This window comes from Equus quagga, chromosome 14 (genome assembly GCF_021613505.1).
Source record: "Equus quagga isolate Etosha38 chromosome 14, UCLA_HA_Equagga_1.0, whole genome shotgun sequence".
Taxonomy (NCBI): domain Eukaryota; kingdom Metazoa; phylum Chordata; class Mammalia; order Perissodactyla; family Equidae; genus Equus; species Equus quagga.
Window position 1 is genome coordinate 60,642,620 of NC_060280.1, and position 18,087 is coordinate 60,660,706.

General features: G+C 37.0%; 1 protein-coding gene across 2 annotated transcripts in view; it reads left to right on the forward strand.

The window, feature by feature from the left end:
• The first annotated feature begins 2,038 nt into the window (after positions 1 to 2,038).
• The window catches only part of BCO2 (beta-carotene oxygenase 2), a 47,742-nt gene continuing 31,693 nt past the window's right edge, over positions 2,039 to 18,087 (forward strand). Inside the window, exons 1-3 of one of the 2 annotated variants that reach the window (XM_046637608.1) lie at positions 2,039 to 2,181; positions 6,096 to 6,193; positions 14,652 to 14,856. In XM_046637608.1, the coding sequence (XP_046493564.1) occupies positions 14,666 to 14,856 (191 nt within the window). In that variant the 5' untranslated portion in view covers positions 2,039 to 2,181; positions 6,096 to 6,193; positions 14,652 to 14,665. The remainder of the gene's footprint in view (positions 2,182 to 6,095; positions 6,194 to 14,651; positions 14,857 to 18,087) is intronic. The other variant, XM_046637607.1, reaches the window with a different exon arrangement.

Genomic DNA, 18,087 nt, shown 5'->3' on the forward strand with positions numbered 1-18,087 from the left:
TTCAATATGTTATGTAATTAGATATAATAACTATATTAATCAGACTTAAAAAAATCACAGCACCCATTTTTCAATCATATAGATAATTCAGTCTATAATATGTATATTTTGCTGATATAAGCGTCACAGGTTTGGACATATTTACAAACAGTGCCACAGGGAATTTGGTATTCCTCAGGTGGACACCATGTTTGCCTTGCTGCCTTCTAAATGTTAAAATAAAATCTCATTTCATCAATTTATTATTTTAAGGCATATATACCATGTAACAAATATTCATTCAAGAAAGGATTAAAAATAGTAAAGTAAAATAATATTACTAAAAATATTAATTATTCAGTGGAAAAAATTACTAGGTTTGTAGAGGGATATGCTCATGGCATGGGACAGTTTGGAGGTCAATGAAGTAACTATTAGAAATGGGATTTTTTAAATACTAAATACAATCAGAAGACTCTATTTGAGTTGATATGACATGTCACCTGGATTTTGAGTTAGTCTGTTATGTTATAGAGTTCTTTAATGTTCTGAATACAACGATGACTACTGGCCCATGACCATTAAGAAAATGTTCTTGAGTTGTTTTTTTTCTGAGCGATTATTATCAATGTGAAAATGAGGCTAACAGATTGTTTCAGAGTGGGTTTCGTAGTATACTTGTTATATCTTGTTGGTGTCACCGTTGTTCAGCATCTGGTCCTTCCCTCTGCAGGTTCAGAGAATTGATTGGATCATTTCATTTGTCTGATTAAAATAGGGAACTGGTTTATAGTCACAATGTGTTTACTGGTCCGAACAGCTACCTCTGAGAGTAAAAGTTCCTCAGAGCCTAATTAAGGCTTATTTTTATCAAATTTTGATGTCTTTGGTACCATCCACATAAACGAGAATAATTATCTCACAGCTGGAGGTACACTATTGCAGGAATAACATTGCCCTTTAATTTATACATCTAATATCACTCTTTCATTTCAAAGAAATTTCACAAGTTTATATTTTTCACTGATTACAAATTAAAATACATATCTAATATCTTTGTACATCATACTCTGCAAGCCGTTGTAGGGAATACAGAATAGTGTAAGATACTCTCTGTTCTCCCTTCTGACAGTTTTAACCATCCCTTTCTTGAAATATACTTACCTGTCTTTGCTAGGAAGACATGACGTGTAAGTGTTAGAAGTATCTCTGTGGTGTTGCTAGTAACTCCTCCTAGTGGGAGTTACTAGAAGGCCTTTGGCAAGGGGGTCAGAGAGGTAGATGTTGAAATAGGTTTTTGAAAAGGAAAGATGGAGGATATTTCAGGCAGGGAAAATTTTGTTCAAAGGCACAGAAGAACAAAACACTTGGTATGTTCAACAGTCATTTTACTGGGCTGAGGATTCACACGGGGTATAGCGTATCATCTAAACAAGTAGAAAGCAGGGACTGAATTTTGTTTCTTGATATTCTCAATTTGTAGCACAGTTGTTTGACACATTTGTGCTCAAAAATGTTATATTAATAAAATATATGGTTAGAAGATTTTTAAGGGCATACCTTCACAGGGACTTATTCACATTAGATTGTCAGAAAATGTTTTGTAAATTAAATGAAGATAAAAGAAAAGGATGAATGAAAGTACTAGAAAGGCATAGAGACAAAGGATGAAATGTAGGTTGTGACCACGTTGTAGAGTCCTTTGTTGACAGACTAAATTTGGACTTTATTCTGTAAGGAAAGAGGAGATCTGAATCTTTCAGAGAGGGGCGGCATAATGAAATTGATCCTATGGATCAACTGACTCAATTGTAGTGTGAGGACAGATTTGAAAGAGGAAAGTTTAGGAAGGAAGACCACTATTGGTAGTCCAATTTTAATATTTCAAACAGCTACTTATAGATAGGTTGTTGGGATACTTGTCATGGAAATGAGACACAGAGATTGTGGGAATTTTGAAGCCCCGCCTCTCCACCAGCTCCCCCTTCCTCCCATTCCCTCCTGTTCTGTCAGTGAGCCAGGGACAGCCCAGGAAGTGCATGTTTCAGCTCACTGCCAGTGAGTAGGAGGATTTGGAAATCACGGGAGCTGCTGCTGCTAAAGTCACCGCAAACATGGTTTTTCAAATCTATCTCCATTTTGTCAGCAGTCTTTCTCCCATTACAATGGGTCTCCTTTCTGTGAGAGTGCGCTGGATTCCAGGTAAGAGGTTTTCCCCTTCCTGTTCCTCTTCTTACCAGCCTGAACTTAGAATTCTGTGCCTCTTTGCTGAAGAATACTGGGGGCTTCTGAAGTTTTCCACTCTGTGTGGAGTGGATGCATACAGCAACGCCACAGAGCTGGGAATTAAAGAGGTGGGATTTGTTTACTTGTTGTCAGGGAAACAGCCTTTCCGTTTGTGTATTTTACACAACATATAGAGGCAGGATTCAGGGTTTAGCAATTCTTTTTTATCTGCAACCGATCGCTCTTTAGATCTTTATCAATTGGAAATCGCTGCTACACGTTCTAATGTAAATGTTTGGTTCTTCTATTTGCATTCTAGGGTACTGCATTAAAACTTCTGTTTATTGTTCTGTAGCTTTTTATTATAGCTACTATCGATACATGATTTTATTTTTCTAAATTGGCTGATACAGAGTTATCAGAAATCATACTGATATATACTATAAGCTTTAAATTTTTTTTTTTAAGTTTGGCACCTGAGCTAACATCTTTTGCCAATCTTTTAAAAAATTTTTCCCTTCCTTTTTCTCCCCAAAGCCTCCCAGTACATAGTTGTATATTCTAGTTGTAGGTCCTTCTGGCTCTGCTATGTGGGATGCTGCCTCACCATGGATTGATGAGTGGTGCTAGGTCCGCGCCCAGGATCCGAACTGGCAAAACCTTGGGCGGCTGAAGTGGAGTGCCTGAACTTTAACCACTTGGCTATGGGGCTGGCCTCAACTTTAAAATTGTTTAATTCAATAATTTAGTACTTGCAGTATGAAAGGCAGTGAGTTAGGTACTGGGGTGGGAGCAGATCCAAGACCTTGTACTCAAGGAATACTGGTAGCAGAGGTTATAAAGTATGTTCATCTTTAATGCACAAGACAGAATAAGATAAGTGCCATAAGAAAGCTAAAACAGGCTGTGTGAGTTCAGACTAAGAGAATCAGTTCTTGCTGTAGGAAATGGGAATGTTGTGTTTATGAAGCAGGTGACATGGCACTGGATCTTGAAGGATGGGTAAGGTAAGTGAATTTCTCCTGCAGGAGATGGAAAATATCCTAGGTGAAGAGAAGGGTACAATTATGATGAGGAGAAGAGAATGGAGAGTGGTTCAGTTTGACTGGAGAGGACAGCATTAGTGAGAGGCAGAACTGGACAGATAGGTTGGTGTGAGACTGTACAGTGCCTAGCCAAGCAGTTTAGAATTACTTGGTAGACAGTGAGTAGTCATTTGTGAAGATTTTATGCAGGAATATATGATACCATCAGATCAATACTTAGGAAGATTAATTTAGTAGTAGTGCTTCCCAACCTTTTTCACATTGTAGCACACATAGAAAATGATAATATTTTTATCTCACATTGGAGTAAATTAGATGGGATCTGGAGCCTGGATGAGCTGCTTAGAGCTGGATGAGATTGGCTTGGGGCCTCTGGCCATCCCAAGGGCTAAGGGGATCAAGAAGCCCACCAATTAGAAAGCTCTGGCATAGAAGACAGCTTTCTGTCTAGTTTCTCTTTCAAATTAAGAGACTGTGATAATATCCATCTACGAGGTTGTAAGGGCCTTTATCAGGACAGTAGAAAGGAAGTGACTGATAGGCAAGAGAATTTGAAGGCTCAGTGTTGATGAGAACAGGTTTGGGCCAGAGGGAAAATTTGGGACACTGCCTGGGAGGGATGGACTGATAAAACTCCCTATAAAAGATTTGCCCCCAGACACCCTTGCAAACTTCTGAGCCCTAGTAATTTGTACTGGCTATCCGATATCATCCCCTCAGCATCCTTTTCCTGGCCCTGCGTGGATATAGTCAGCAGAACTTAACAACTTAGTGAATGTGAGGGGAAAGTCAAGAAGGTGAATTCAAGACCCACAGAGATTTTGAAACTAGGTGATGTAGCAGGTGGCAAGATTAATTTGGAAGGGGGAAAATGAAAAATTCTCTCTTGACATACGGGGAGTCACTTGCAAGAAGTACTTGGTGAAATTGAAACTAGATAAGATTACCGAGAGAAAGTGCTGAAATTAAAGAGTAAAAGTCCAACATCAGACCTTAGGAACACATTCATGAGGTGATAAGGGCAAGAGGAGCTAATAAAGGGAATTAACATTTGGAAATTATCTACTATAATTATATTTAGTTATGACGATAGACATGAATGGGAAGTATTATCCTCCTTTTGTCTCCATTATTCCCATTTTATCCTTGAAAAACCTGAGGCTCAGAGTGATTAGTAACTTACCCAAGGTTTTCAGCTAACAGGTAGTGAAGCTGGCATAAAGCAAACAAAGAGGGAACAGGAAAGTTAGAAAAGTGCAATGTCTTGGAAGCCAAGAACAGAAAAGGGTTTAAGGAGTTGTTGACCACAATATGAAGTATTACAGAAAATTTGAAGAGTACGTAATAAACAGCCGGTAGCATGCTATGGAGTAGAGAATATATAGACGTCTGAGTATTTTCTAAAATGTCAAATGTTGTAAATTCATGAATCTCTATTCAGACAAATGACCAATCAGTTTATTCAGTTTAATTCTATTTAAGTAAGAGGAGTAAAATACCTAGCCTCAGGGAATTTATTTTAATTTAAGAGGAGAGTAAGATAAATAAGCATATTAATGAAAGTAGAAAGATATCCAAGGGTCTTCTCCTCTTAGTTTTCAAAGCATCCTCTTCATACCTCAAATATGGTAGTTCTCAAATTTTAATATGCCTAAGAATACCTGCTTGCCATACCTCAGAGATTCTGATTTATTAGGTCCAGACTAGAGTCCATGAATCTACATTTTAGCAGTAACACCAGGTATGAGTGTTCCAAGTAGTCCTCAGACCATACCTTGAGAAACAATGCTCAAACAAAACAGTGATTACAGTAAAAATGATCCATTCGTATGTCTGTTTACCAGGCAGTAAGTTCCTTTACATTAGGGTTCTAATAGTTTTTATCCCTCAGCAGTGCCTACCACTTTGCTGAATGAATAAATAATTCAAAGAAAAAAGATATTACATCTTGTTGGATTGATCATTAAAAGTTATATAAATAATAATATCTGTCATTTTTTGAGTATTTCCTATGTTGTAAGAACTTTTCATAACCTAACTCAGTTATTGTTTGCAGCTTTAGGAGCAATAAGAGTTATTATCATCCCCATCTTAGAAAAAGGAAACAGAGCATAGAGAGGTTAATTGTTTTGCTCAAGGCTATTTATTTGGAAAATGGCAGGCCAAGATTTGAACCTAAGCATTCTGAAGCCAGGCAGAGCCTGGGCCCACGCTCTTAAATATATTACAATATGCTGCCTCTTAAAGGAATAGACTTTGAACAATAGGTAGAATTTCCTTAGGGATAGATTAGTGGGAAGGGCATGCAGACTGAAAGTGAATTTTATTTGGGAAATCAGGAAATAGTTAGGTTTGAGTTGAATTGTTACTGAAGGGCAGCAGGTTTTGCCACCCCAAAATATGTCTCTTTAGCATGAGGATTATTTTGAGCTAAAGGCAATCAAACCCCAGCAGATTCAGGAAAGCTCTTTTACCTCTCACTCCTCAGTTGCCTAAATTTGCATTGGAAAGGGGGCCTGTACTAGGAAGAGAGCTGTTACTAGAGATGTCTTTTATCTTAAGAAACTTATCTGCATAACAGAGCAACCTTTGTTTTCTAAACATCTCCTCTGCTTTCCTATGAGTGACCTTTCTTTCCCAGATCCCTGCCCCTTTTCTTTGCTTAGGATATTATAGAAGTCTCAATTACCTGGCTGCCCTTTGAGTCTTCATATCTTTATGAGGCTCTCATGTGTTCATAATTAAACTTGTTTTTCTCCTGTTAATCTGTCTTACATCTATTTAGTTATTAGACTAGCCAAAGAACCTATAAGGGAAGAAGGGAAAATTTTTCCCCTCCTACAGTTGGCAACTACAAAGGGACTTTCACTGGCTGGATACTGCTCGCTCCAAGGCTACTGTAGCTGAGAGATCCTGGGACCTCTGACAAAAGCCAGCAGAAGGTAAGAATTCTTACCATGTCAGTCTCTCAGATCTCTGCCTACAGAGTTTGTTGGAATCGAGAGTGGTGAGAGTCCTTTTCTTTTTCTAAATTTAGATTAGCAGGAAAAAATACTTGCATTAACTAGTTTCATGAGTATCGAGACTGTGGTAAAAATTTGTAAGGAGTACTTTTATTTTCTACTGATCCCTTTCCTTCCAGAGATGGTCATTATTTTCTTTTGTCTCTATCATCTTGTTCTATGTCCTAAGAGGTTGGATTTATGAACAGTGAGAATATTCTCTCTAGTCTCTGCCAACTGGAGGATTCATGTGGTGGTGTGCATCTGGCAGATAGCCAAATAAGCTGTGGGTCAATAAGCAGCATTCCCTTTGTCTGACTGTGCAAACTCTTGGGGCTGATTGTCATAAGGGGCCCTGATCCATAAGGGGTCTTTGTCCTCTCAATCTTCATTGTCTTGTTGGTGCTGGAAAAGTTCTCTTCCGGTAGCTCTTGCCCAATGTCACCAAATAGTGGGTCTGTGATTGGAGGCATCTCACGTTCTTGTGGGAAACTGGAGACACCATTTGCACTACACCATTCTTACTGTTCAAAATTGGGATTCTCTTGCGCAATGTGCATAAAAAAACACCAATTATTATGGCATCAGCTTGTGGGAAAAGAAATGTAGCTTTATTTTGCGAGATCTATCTGCAAAGAGATAGGGGCTTGGGGCGCAATTTATGGGATAAAGGACAGGGCAGTCTGAAGTGTGGAGATGAATGATTGAAGGTAAAGAGAAGTGAGGTAAGTGATGATCTGCACAAACGAAGTCAAGCTTCATGCCTCTTCTAAGGATGCATGTTCACAAAATGGTGGCGTTACCATGATCTGAGAGTGGAGTTTTTAGCTCCTTGATGTCAAAAAGGTCGCTTGTTGAGCATTTGTGCAGGCCCAGTTGATGGGTTGGTGGTCTCAACTGGCCTGAACTAGACAAAAGGTCTTAGCTCTTGCAGGACAACTCTTAATTACTCTGTCGATAAGATGGGGTCAGTTGAACTGGTCCTGGAGGGCCTGCGGTTACGTTACCACCTGTGTCAACGAAGGTCTTTGCTTTCTTAGGCTAACTCTGGGAGTGAACTTTCTGGATGCTGTGAGAGCTGCATCTTTTGCACTCTTGTTTGGAAAGCCTCTTGCATCCATGCTAAGCCATAAAAAGGCCTATTGGTTTCCATTGCTATTGAGATTACTATAAGTGACTATTTGTCAACGGCCAAATGATGGATCCTTTGAATTGCCTATATTTAACAGAAAAAAAATTTTTTTAGAGAGCTCTTATCCTAAAAAATTGTCTTATTGGTACCTATGGAAAGACCAAGTTTAAAAGTGGATACAAAGGAATATAACAGCTGGCTTTAAGGACTCCCTTAATAAGGTAAAAGAACAGAAATTGGACTTACAACAAAAATTAAATTCCACATCTAATGTAAATTCCCCTTCTCCACTTTCTTATACACCTGTTTTATCCCCAGCTCTTTGTCCCTGACCCTCCAGAAGATCTTTTGGATCTCTGGGCCCCTGATCTAAACACCCCTCAAAATCCAGCTCCACACCTCAGCAAATTTCCTTAGATCCCAAGACGACTCCAACTTCCCCAGAAAATCCCTTAAACACCAAGCTGCCTGTTTTGACTTTCCTTTCTTTCCAGGATTTACAACAAGCACTCCAGGCTGATCTCCAGACCTGGGGTATACAGGTTACTCATGTAAATATTAAAAGCCAGGAAGTGAATTTAGCAGAAGCCCCCAAGACAGGTGGTAGGGCTCACTTTGCCATCTTTACAATTCCTCCTACTTTCAGGGCTCTGTAATGAGGCTCTGCCAGCTTCAGGCCTTCCTATGCAGTATCCTTTGAGGATGTAGGACCCCTGGATCCCGACTGCAATGAATTCATGTTCCCCTGGACAGCAGCAGGTCTTCTAAATTGTAAAGCCCTTTTATCTCCACTCTCAGAAGATCCTACCGAGTTTAGAGAGGAATTGGAAAGATTAGTAGCCATTCACAGCCCCGTTTTCAGGGACCTAGATTGGCTGTTAAAAGGCGTTCTTCCTACCCATGATTATACTATAGTTATCATACAAGCCAAATGGGGAAAACACCTCTCACAGAGGAAACAGATAGCCAGAATTTTTCCCAGGTCCTCCTACAAATGACCAGGAAATGGCTCAGCTGAAGGCTGATATTCAGGGGCTGATAGGAGCAATAGTAGAGGCTTTCCCGACTAAGGTGAATTGGTCTAAGTTAAATTGTGCATTCAGAAACAAGGAGAGCATCCAAAGGACTTTTTTTCTTTTTTTTGAGGAAGATTAGCCCTGAGCTAACTACTGCCAATTCTCCTCTTTTTGCTGAGGAAGACTGGCCCTGAGCTAACATCCATGCCCATCTTCCTCTACTTTATATGTGGGATGCCTGCCACAGCATGGCTTGCTGAGTGGTGCCATGTCCACACCTGGGATCTGAACTGGTGAACCCCAGGCTGCCAAAGCAGAATGTGTGCACTTAACCGCTGCACCACTGGGCTGGCCTGCGAAGGCCTTTATTGAACACTTTATATAGACTTTTCAAAGGCATACTGTACTAAACCCTGAAGCTCCAGAACATAGAAGTCTTTTAATTTCCACCTTAGGAGGAAATTTTCTCCCTGATATAAAAAGATATATTCAAAATAGTGTGGTTTAATGGGCTAGTCAACCTCTAAGCATTATATTGGAAGCAGCTACTCAGTTCTTTGAAGATAGCTTGAAGGAATACAAGAGAAAAAAGGAGTTAAAATCAATAGATCTTGATTTGCAACTTAAATCTTTAGAGAAAAAGCATATCTCTGAGAGCAATTCAAAGTCCATTTACACCCCTTCCCATTTGCCTTCAGATATTTTCAGATATTGTAAAAAAAAAAAATCAGGACCCTGGAAGTACAATTGTCCTGCACTTAAAAACAAAGAAGGAAAAATTTAAATAGTAATTACTATAGGCCTCTGGTAATAAGCAAATATGCCCCCAAAACTCCATCTTGGAGAAAACAGATAATTTCTCTGTGCTTTTGTGATGTAGATTTTCTACCTCTGTCTACTCTAAGACATACCCATTCTTTGAAATGAAATGAAACTTTAGGGAGAAGTTTCTCATCAGAAGGAGAAAAAAGGAGCTATTTGGAAATTGGGCTAATGAAAAATCTTAAATGTCCTTCCTACAAATATTGATAAAAAGCTTTAGCCATCTAAGTGGGTAAACTTAACTTATTCCAATTGTCAAAAGAAAATTTGGATTCAACTGTTCTTTTATAAACTAGTGAGTTTTGTATTCTCGTCCCTGACTCATGGCTAAAATTTTAGTATCTATAAGGTCTCTGTGTCTGTATATATGTGTTGTATGGTATTTTTCTACCTCCAGATAATATTGCTAAAATTAATTTGTAAAAGAGCTCTATTTAATTGGCTTAAAAACCAACAAGTGCTTATATGAATTAAGTATTCCTAAAATTCTCAGAAATAAAACAGAAACTAACCCCAGTGCTTTCTTAGGTGATCTGGAAAAATATTTGGTATGAAAGCTAGTTTAAATTTGTTGGTTTAATTAAAATAGATATATCTTTAGAGTTATCAACATTGAATATAATGTAGACATGCAACTTTTATTCTACCTGGGTTTATTAATCAAATAAATTCATGTTATCTCTGTTCTAAAATTTGTCAGCAAGAAAAAAATAACTTAGAATGATGGCTGACTTTGTCTAATTTCTCATGAAATTTTTGTGGGTAGCCTAAACATAATTGTTAGCACCAAATGAATAGATTGATGTAAATGAGATAAGAGTTTTTGGGTGACCTTTAGACAATAGATATATTTTATGGTATCTCTACTTAAATAGTTTACCCAAATCTTTTTGGTAACTAAAGACTTTAGAGTTTTTCTAAGTTAAATGATGGAAGATCATTGAATATCTAGATCATTTCCAAAGAAGAGAAAATAATGAAGCATTAATTACTGAATGAATTGATCTACTTTTGGCTTCCTATCACAGAAAAATTAAAGATAAATTTGGGTCTGTTAGCAAATATGTCTCATACTACCTTGAAGGACTGTGCTATTTTAAAAAGGGCATATGTTTTTAGAAATTAGGAAATGTATTCATAAGTTTGCCAATCTAAAGAATGCTAGTGTAATAGTTCACAATTGCTTGCTTCTTAGTTTTCACTAGAAATTAAAGTTCCTATAGGTTAAGAATTCTAATTAATACATATAATTAAAATTACTAGAAAAATAAGGGGAAAAAACTCTGTATACAAGGGAAATAGGATGTGCTTTTTGGTGAGAAAAGTATGAGATATGAAGATGCATTTTTTTTAAGGGAAAAGAAAGTTAATTTGTCCCAAAGTAAAACTGGTTACTTCAAAACAGGAAAAGAGAGAATAAACGACAAATTAAATAGAAAATTGTGAAGAGAGAAAGAGAGAGAGAGAGAATCTTACATTGTGTGGTCAAGTTGGCTAAAATTGAATGAATTTATTATAAGGGCTATACAGTTAAGCTTTAAAATCAGTAGAGTACTTATGTAAAACTAAAACTTGATTTTCTTTCATCTGTAAAGGACAAAGTTTTCTTGGATTGTTGGTCTGCTACTGATAAGAGATCGTGAAAGGCTTTTCTTTACCTTTTAAGTAATCTGCCTAGAAAGCAAAAATTATGTGTTTTGTCAAAATAATTTCCCGTATCTTTATCATTAGGTCTTTGATTATTTAAGAAAACTGAATCTTCCTAATATTAAAAGAGCTAAGTTTTGCTCACAACTATGCAACCTTCTGCATTTGCCTTTGAAATCTTTTACTATCACTTTGGTCAAATAGATAATTAAGTACTGTTTCATAATGATCTGTGATCCTATTTAGTCAAGTGTCCAAATATTTTGATACTTTTCACAAACTTCACCAACCAAATCAAATTCTAAATGAAGTCTTTTTGACCTAGAACTAACTTTGGGATTGTCCAGAGGGCTCCTGGAACATCTCAAAAGATTTATTCTCTCTCCTTATTAAAAAAAAATGGGGTGGGGAAAGGTTAAAATAATTAGGCTTACTTGATATGTTAAATTATGTAGGGAAGCAATGTCAACTAAGGGGTAATGCTAAACTTTTAGATTGTATTTTTTGTGGCTGTATTAATATAAATGTTCCAGAAATTGTATGAAATTCCAAGCTATCTAGTATATCTTGTTATAATGTTACCAGTCATAATTCTGGTTATTCTCTTAAAATGGTATATGTCACAGAAATAAGCAAATTTTCTTGTCAATTGCATTATAGTAAACTCTTATCAGATTTTTGACCATGACCATTTTAAAGTCTTCTGTCATTTACAGTTATTGTTTCACTCTGATGCTTTTGCAAAAGTGTTCCTGCAAAAGTGCTTCATTTCCAAGGAGATTCATGGAAAGGACTCTGGCAAGCACAGGTTTCTAATAACTTTAAGATCGTAAAACTAAACTGGGTAAGAATTTCCAGAACTAATGTAAAAACTGAATTCAAGCAGAACAGGAATTAACAACATAGGACTGAATGAACTGATGAGGGATTTTTGTTTGAAACACTGCTGGTTCTTTACTTTTTGTTTTTCTAGATTTAAGGAAACTTTTTTCCTCTTTTCTCTTAAGCCAGCTATGACTTATAGCAATTTGGTAAAGTTATACCCTTGTAATCAAAGATGAAACAATTACTTTTTCTCCCTACCTGGTCCCTCTAGAATTTGGAAACTTAGTGAACATTCGTTTTGACAATATACTTCTTTGCATAAGTTCAATAAGAATCTGTTCTCCTTGTAACAAGACACAATTGGAAACATTGGTTGTATTACAAATGCTTTGACTGGAATGTCATATTTGAGAGAGCTGTGCATAGAATTAGATATGACCAGACAGCTTTAAGGAACTAAGGTTGACTTTATGGAACCAATAAGGTGCTTTGGAAAAAACAGCCTGGTACCTTGCAGTCTAACCAGGTGAGTAAGGATGGTCACTTCTTGGTACGTGCAAGAACCTCAGGATATTTTGGGAGAGCTTGAGAAGAGAGGAATTCATCCAGATCTGTAGGTATTGCAGGTGAAGTCTAATGGCAAGTCTGAGATTTCCAATGAAAAGTTTCAGTAAAGCAGATTCAAGACAGCTTGTATGATCAATCACTGTTCTTGCTGCATTTATATAAATAACTAGGCCAAATTTAATGACTAGACTTATTTTGCAAACAAATTATTTTTACTATAATTATTGTTGGTACAAATGGGGTGATTGTAGAGAGAAAAATTCTATTTCGGTAGAAACTATAATACATTCTTGTGGATATCAGATTCTAGTTCTATTCATTGTCTTTGAGGTTTTGTTATTTACCTGTAAACTGGACTGCATTCTAAATTCTTCTAATTGCTTCAAATAATCTGGCTACAAATCTTCAAACTAACATCTCCAGTGTTCTCCCACTCTTATTGACTTGGAATCATTGAGAACTATAACTGTCCTTTTCGTGAATCCTGCAAAGTGAACCTGAGCAACTTTGATATAAACTTCAGAGAAATTGCCACAACAGCTCACGTATGGATGACCTTTGTGCGTGTTGCTGTATGGGCCACACGGAACATTTACCTAAATCCTTGATGATGTCATCAGAGACATTCAAACTGCAAAAGACGCTTTGACCCTTAAATCTAGAAATCTTATCTTCTCTCAACTGGCAATCCTTGAGATTCAGATTGGGTTTATAGTCTGGTCCAATCATTAACTTTTTTTTTTGTTTCCGTAGAATTGCCTCTTATTAAATACCTGATTGCTTGCTTATGCAATATAGGCCTTACTTTGGGAGACCACCTGCGTCACCCACCTCCTGAAATGAGACATAACTGTTTTAACCGAACTGATCTGTTCTCAAGACTGAGACTGGTTCAATGAGATGGGGAGCAACCTACCAACTTAGCTTCTGGATTGTGAAACTTCTTATTTGAAGTTTCAGAGGTGGGACTGAATGGGAGCAGATTTTGCCACCTCAAAATATGTCTCTTTAGCATAAAGATTATTTTGAGCTAAAGGGCATCATACCTGAGCAAATTCAGGAAAGCTCTTTTACCTCCCCATCAACTGCCTAAATTTAAATTGGAAAGGGGATCTGTACTAGGAAGAGAGCTATTACCAGAGATGCTTTTGTACCTAAGAAACTTACCTGCATAACAGACCAAACTTTGCTTTTCCAAACATCTCTCTCCTTCCTGTGAATGACTTTTCTTCTCTTTTTATTCCCAGAACCCAATCCCTTTTCTTAGCTCAGAATGTTATATAAGCCTCAATTACCTGGCTGCTCTTTGAGTCTTCATATCTTTATAGGGCTCCATATGTACATAATTAAGTTTGTTTTTCTCTTGTTAATTTGCCTTATATCAACTCAGGTGTTAGACCAGCCAAAGAACCTAGATGGGAAGAAGGGGAATTTTTTCTGTCTCCTACATTACGTATAAGAAAATAGAAGGTCCCATGTGCTCTAAACTGAATTTTTGAAAAAATTGGAAAGAAATGGAATATTAGATTTAATATTATAAAATATTTTGCTAAAAGAATACAAATCTCACTTCTTCAGAGGAATAGTGTCCCTATGTGTTAATTTGTTTTTCTAGTTTAGACTTCTATATCACTATTAAAGTTTTATGAAATAAAATAAAGGACTGTATTTTATAGTACCTAATTAATTATATATTTGATCACCCTTCTGTGTTAGGCAATACTGCCTTGTGAACACTCAATAAGTGTGAAATAATGGGGACAATTTTAGCTCCTTATTATATATGATTTTTTTCTTCTTGTGGCTTTTGAACTTCAAGTAATTTCAGACCACGTATTACTGCATAATTTAATTCATGACACCCTTCTAGAAAATGCCATGTACGTTCATGTGTATGGCATTAAAATAGAAGAAATTAAATTATAGCTCCTACTAAATTTTTACAAATTGCTCTATCTTTGGGATCATGTTCTGGTGTACTGAAGTACTGAGGTCAATGTAATTATGATAGTATTGAATGGTGGCCATTTTTTATTGTAACAAATGAGTTTTACTGTTAGCACATCTAGGGTTAGCATGTAGATTCAGTCTGGTGAAAAGATGAGCGTTGTTCAACTGTGAGAAACGATAATAGTAGTAATTAAAGTCCTGAGTTACTTCTTAGGCAGATTTGTACTTCAAGAATATAAAAAGGATTATTGTGGTTCAAAAATGGAGAACTAAAGAGTTGATGGTCTGAGAATGAGGAAGGAGAGAGGTATTTGGAGACGGTATTTGGTGTTATGTTTCCATTTCCCTTACCAGTAGGTAAGATTATTGTCTATGGAGAAACAGGCATGTTTATGGGAGATTGGTAAAATTGTTTGTGCTTTTGATTTCCTCTTCACAGTTTTGAAGAAGTACATGGAAAATACTCATCAGAAAAAAGTGATCGTCAGTAAGAGGGAGGGTCTTCCATGTATTGCACCGCTACTCACCACGGTGGAGGAGACTCCACAGATCGTCGCTGCTCGAGTCCGAGGACATTTTCCTGACTGGCTCAATGGCTATTTACTTCGAATTGGACCCGGGAAATTTGAGTTTGGGAAGGATAAGTAAGCCTTGATTTTGGAGAACAATCTGGATTTCTTAGCATGGGCTGCTCCTATGCAATATGCATTAGTATCTGCTTCCTCTCTGTGGCTAACATTGCCATGCAATCCCGTTGATTAAAGATGAGGAAACTGTAGCCTATAGCAAAAAAATGGAGATTTAATTATTTTTAAAAGTCCTGATTTTCTTCTCTGCAGAATATTATGAATTTGATGTCCTCTGAAGGTTTATGCCAAAAGAGAAGTAACAGGAACTGTCTGTGTGACTAGTGAACTCTATTTCACCACAAGTTCCTGAAGGAAGGGACAATGTCTTCACCTCATACCACTGCCTTACCCAGTAGTCCGCAGACACAATGGCTCTTTCAGTTCCTCAAGCTGGGCATGTTTATTTTTGCTCAGTCTTAGCATTGGCTCTCTCATCTATCTTTCAAGTCTAATTCTTGTCACTCAGATATCAGTTCAAATCTCATGTCCTTTGAGCCTTGCCTGATCTCCCAATCTAAAAATGCTCTTATTTATTGTATTACCTATTTTAATTCTCTGCACAGCACTATCAATGTCTAGTTTTTTTTTTTTTTAAAGATTGGCACCTGAGCTAACAACTGTTGCCAATCTTTTTTTCTTTTTTCTGCTTTATCTCCCCAAACCCCCCCAGCACATAGCTGTACATCTTAGTTGTAGGTCCTTCTAGTTGTGGCATGTGGGACGCCTCCTCTACGTGGCCTGATGAGCGGTGGCATTTCCATGCCCAGGTTCCAAACCAGCGAAACCCTGGGCTACTGCAGAGGAGCACGTGAACTTAGTCACTCAGCCATGGGACTGGCCCCACAATGTCTAGTGTTTTTTGTTTATTTATTTAAATTAGCTGTGTTCCCCCACTAGAATGTAAGTTCCAGGAGGGCAGGGCTTTTTCATGTTCACCTCATATCCCCAATTTCTAGGACAGTGCCCTCACTTAAATAGCATTCAATAAATATATGTAAATAAATGAAAAACCCTGATAACTCTTCTAAAAAAGTTATTTTATTAAAACTAAATGCCGTAGAGAATTTTAGAGCATTCCCATAGTTATTCTAAAACTGAGGAAAAATAACACTGACTGTTTAAAGAGAACTCTGCTTTTTCTGGTCAATGAAAATTTTTGATAACTGGTATTAGCTAAAATTAGTAAATTAATTTCCACCTAGAAATTAGAGATTCCTAACTGTGTTTTACTCTTTTTGTTCATTTGTTATTTTCTTCTTATGATCACAGTATCATGTCTTATACTACCACTTTCCTTTTGAAATAAATCCTAACAGCAATTAGTTTTATCATTATTTATTTATTTATTTATTATTTTATTTATTTCTTTGTTTTTTTTGATGAAGGTTAGCCCTGAGCTAACTGCTGCCAATCCTCCTCTTTTTGCTGAGGAAGACTGGCCTTGGGCTAACATCCATGTCCATCTTCCTCTACTTTACTTGTGGGACGCCTACCACAGCATGGCTTTTTGCCAAGCGGTGCCATGTCCGCATCCGGGATCTGAACTGGCGAACCCCGGGCCACCGAGAAGCGGAATGTGCGAACTTAACTGCTGCACCACAGGGCTGGCCCCTATTTATTTATTTTTATTGAACTATAATTGACATACAATATTATATTAGTTTTAGATATACAACATAGTGATTCAATATTTTTATACGTTCTGAAATGATCACAATATGTCTAGTTACCATCTGTAACCATATAAAGGTATTGTAGTATTATTGACCATATTCCTTATGCTGTATGTTACATCCCCATGACATTTATTTTATGAATGGAAGTTTGTACTTAGTTCCTTTCACCTATTTTACCCATCCCCTCATCTTCTGGCACCCATCAATTTGTTTTCTCTATCTATGAGTCTGTTTCTGAAAAAAGCCAATAACTCTTTAGTGTATCATTTCTCCGTCTACCAAGGACGTGAAGTGATGTGAAGAAACCCTATGGGAAGGAAGGAATCTGTTTTGCTTTAAACATTTTTAAATATTAGAAGCTTTTTTTCATTATTAAAGTTTTTACCTGTATAAAACTTTTCAAAATATAGAAGAGAGGAGGAAAAAGTGTGTACCACATTCTCTGTTAGCACTTGGAAATACACTTTCCTGCTAGTCTTCCCCCCATTTCTATAGATTTGTTTTAAATAGTTACAATCATGTTATATGTAGAATTTTTAAATTGAGATATAATTGACATATAACAATATTAGTTTCAGGTGGACAACATAATAATTCGATATTTGTATATATTGCAAAATTACCACCACAGTAAGTCTAGTTAACATTCGTCACCATGCAAAAAAAGTTTTTTTCTTTTGATGAGGGCTTTTATGATTTACTCTCTTAGCAACTTTCAAATATGCCATACAGTATTATTAACTATAGTCACTATGCTGTACATTACATCCCCATGGCTTGTTTATTTTTATGTTTTTTATTATTATTTTTTTTACAGATTGGCACCTGAGCTAACAACTGTTGCCAATCTTCTTTTTTTTCCTTCCAAAAGCCCCCCAGTACATAGTTGTATATTCTAGCTGTGAGTGCCTCTGGTTGTGCTGTGTGGGATGCCACCTCAGCATGGCCTGATGAGTGGTGCTGCGTCCGCGCCCAGGATCTGAACCGGCGAAACCCTGGGCTGCTGAAGTGGAGTGTGCAAACCCAACCACTTGGGCATGGGACTGGCCCCCTGACTTATTCACTTTATAACTGGAAGTTTGTACCTTTTGAATCCATTCACCCATTTCACAACCCCCCACCTCTTGTAACCATCTTTTTTCTGTATCTGTGAGCTTGTTTGTTTTTTAGATTCTGCATACAAGTGAGATCATGCAGTATTTGTTTATCTCTGTCTGACTTATTTTACTTAGCATAATGCCCTCAAAGTCCATCCATGTTGTCATAAATGGGTAACATTTCTTTCTTTTTCTATGGCTAAATAATATTCCATTATATATATGTACCACATTTTCTTTATCCATTCATCCATTGATGGACACTTAGGTTGTTTCCATATCTTGGCTATTGTAAATAATGCTGCAGTGAACATGGGAGTGCGTATATCTTTTCCAGTTAGTGTTTTTTTTTACTTCAGATAAATACCCAGAAGTGGAATTGCTGGATCACATGGTAGTTCTATTTTTAATTTGGTGAGGAACCTCCATACTGTTTTCCATAGTACCTACACCAGTTTACCTTCCCACTAACA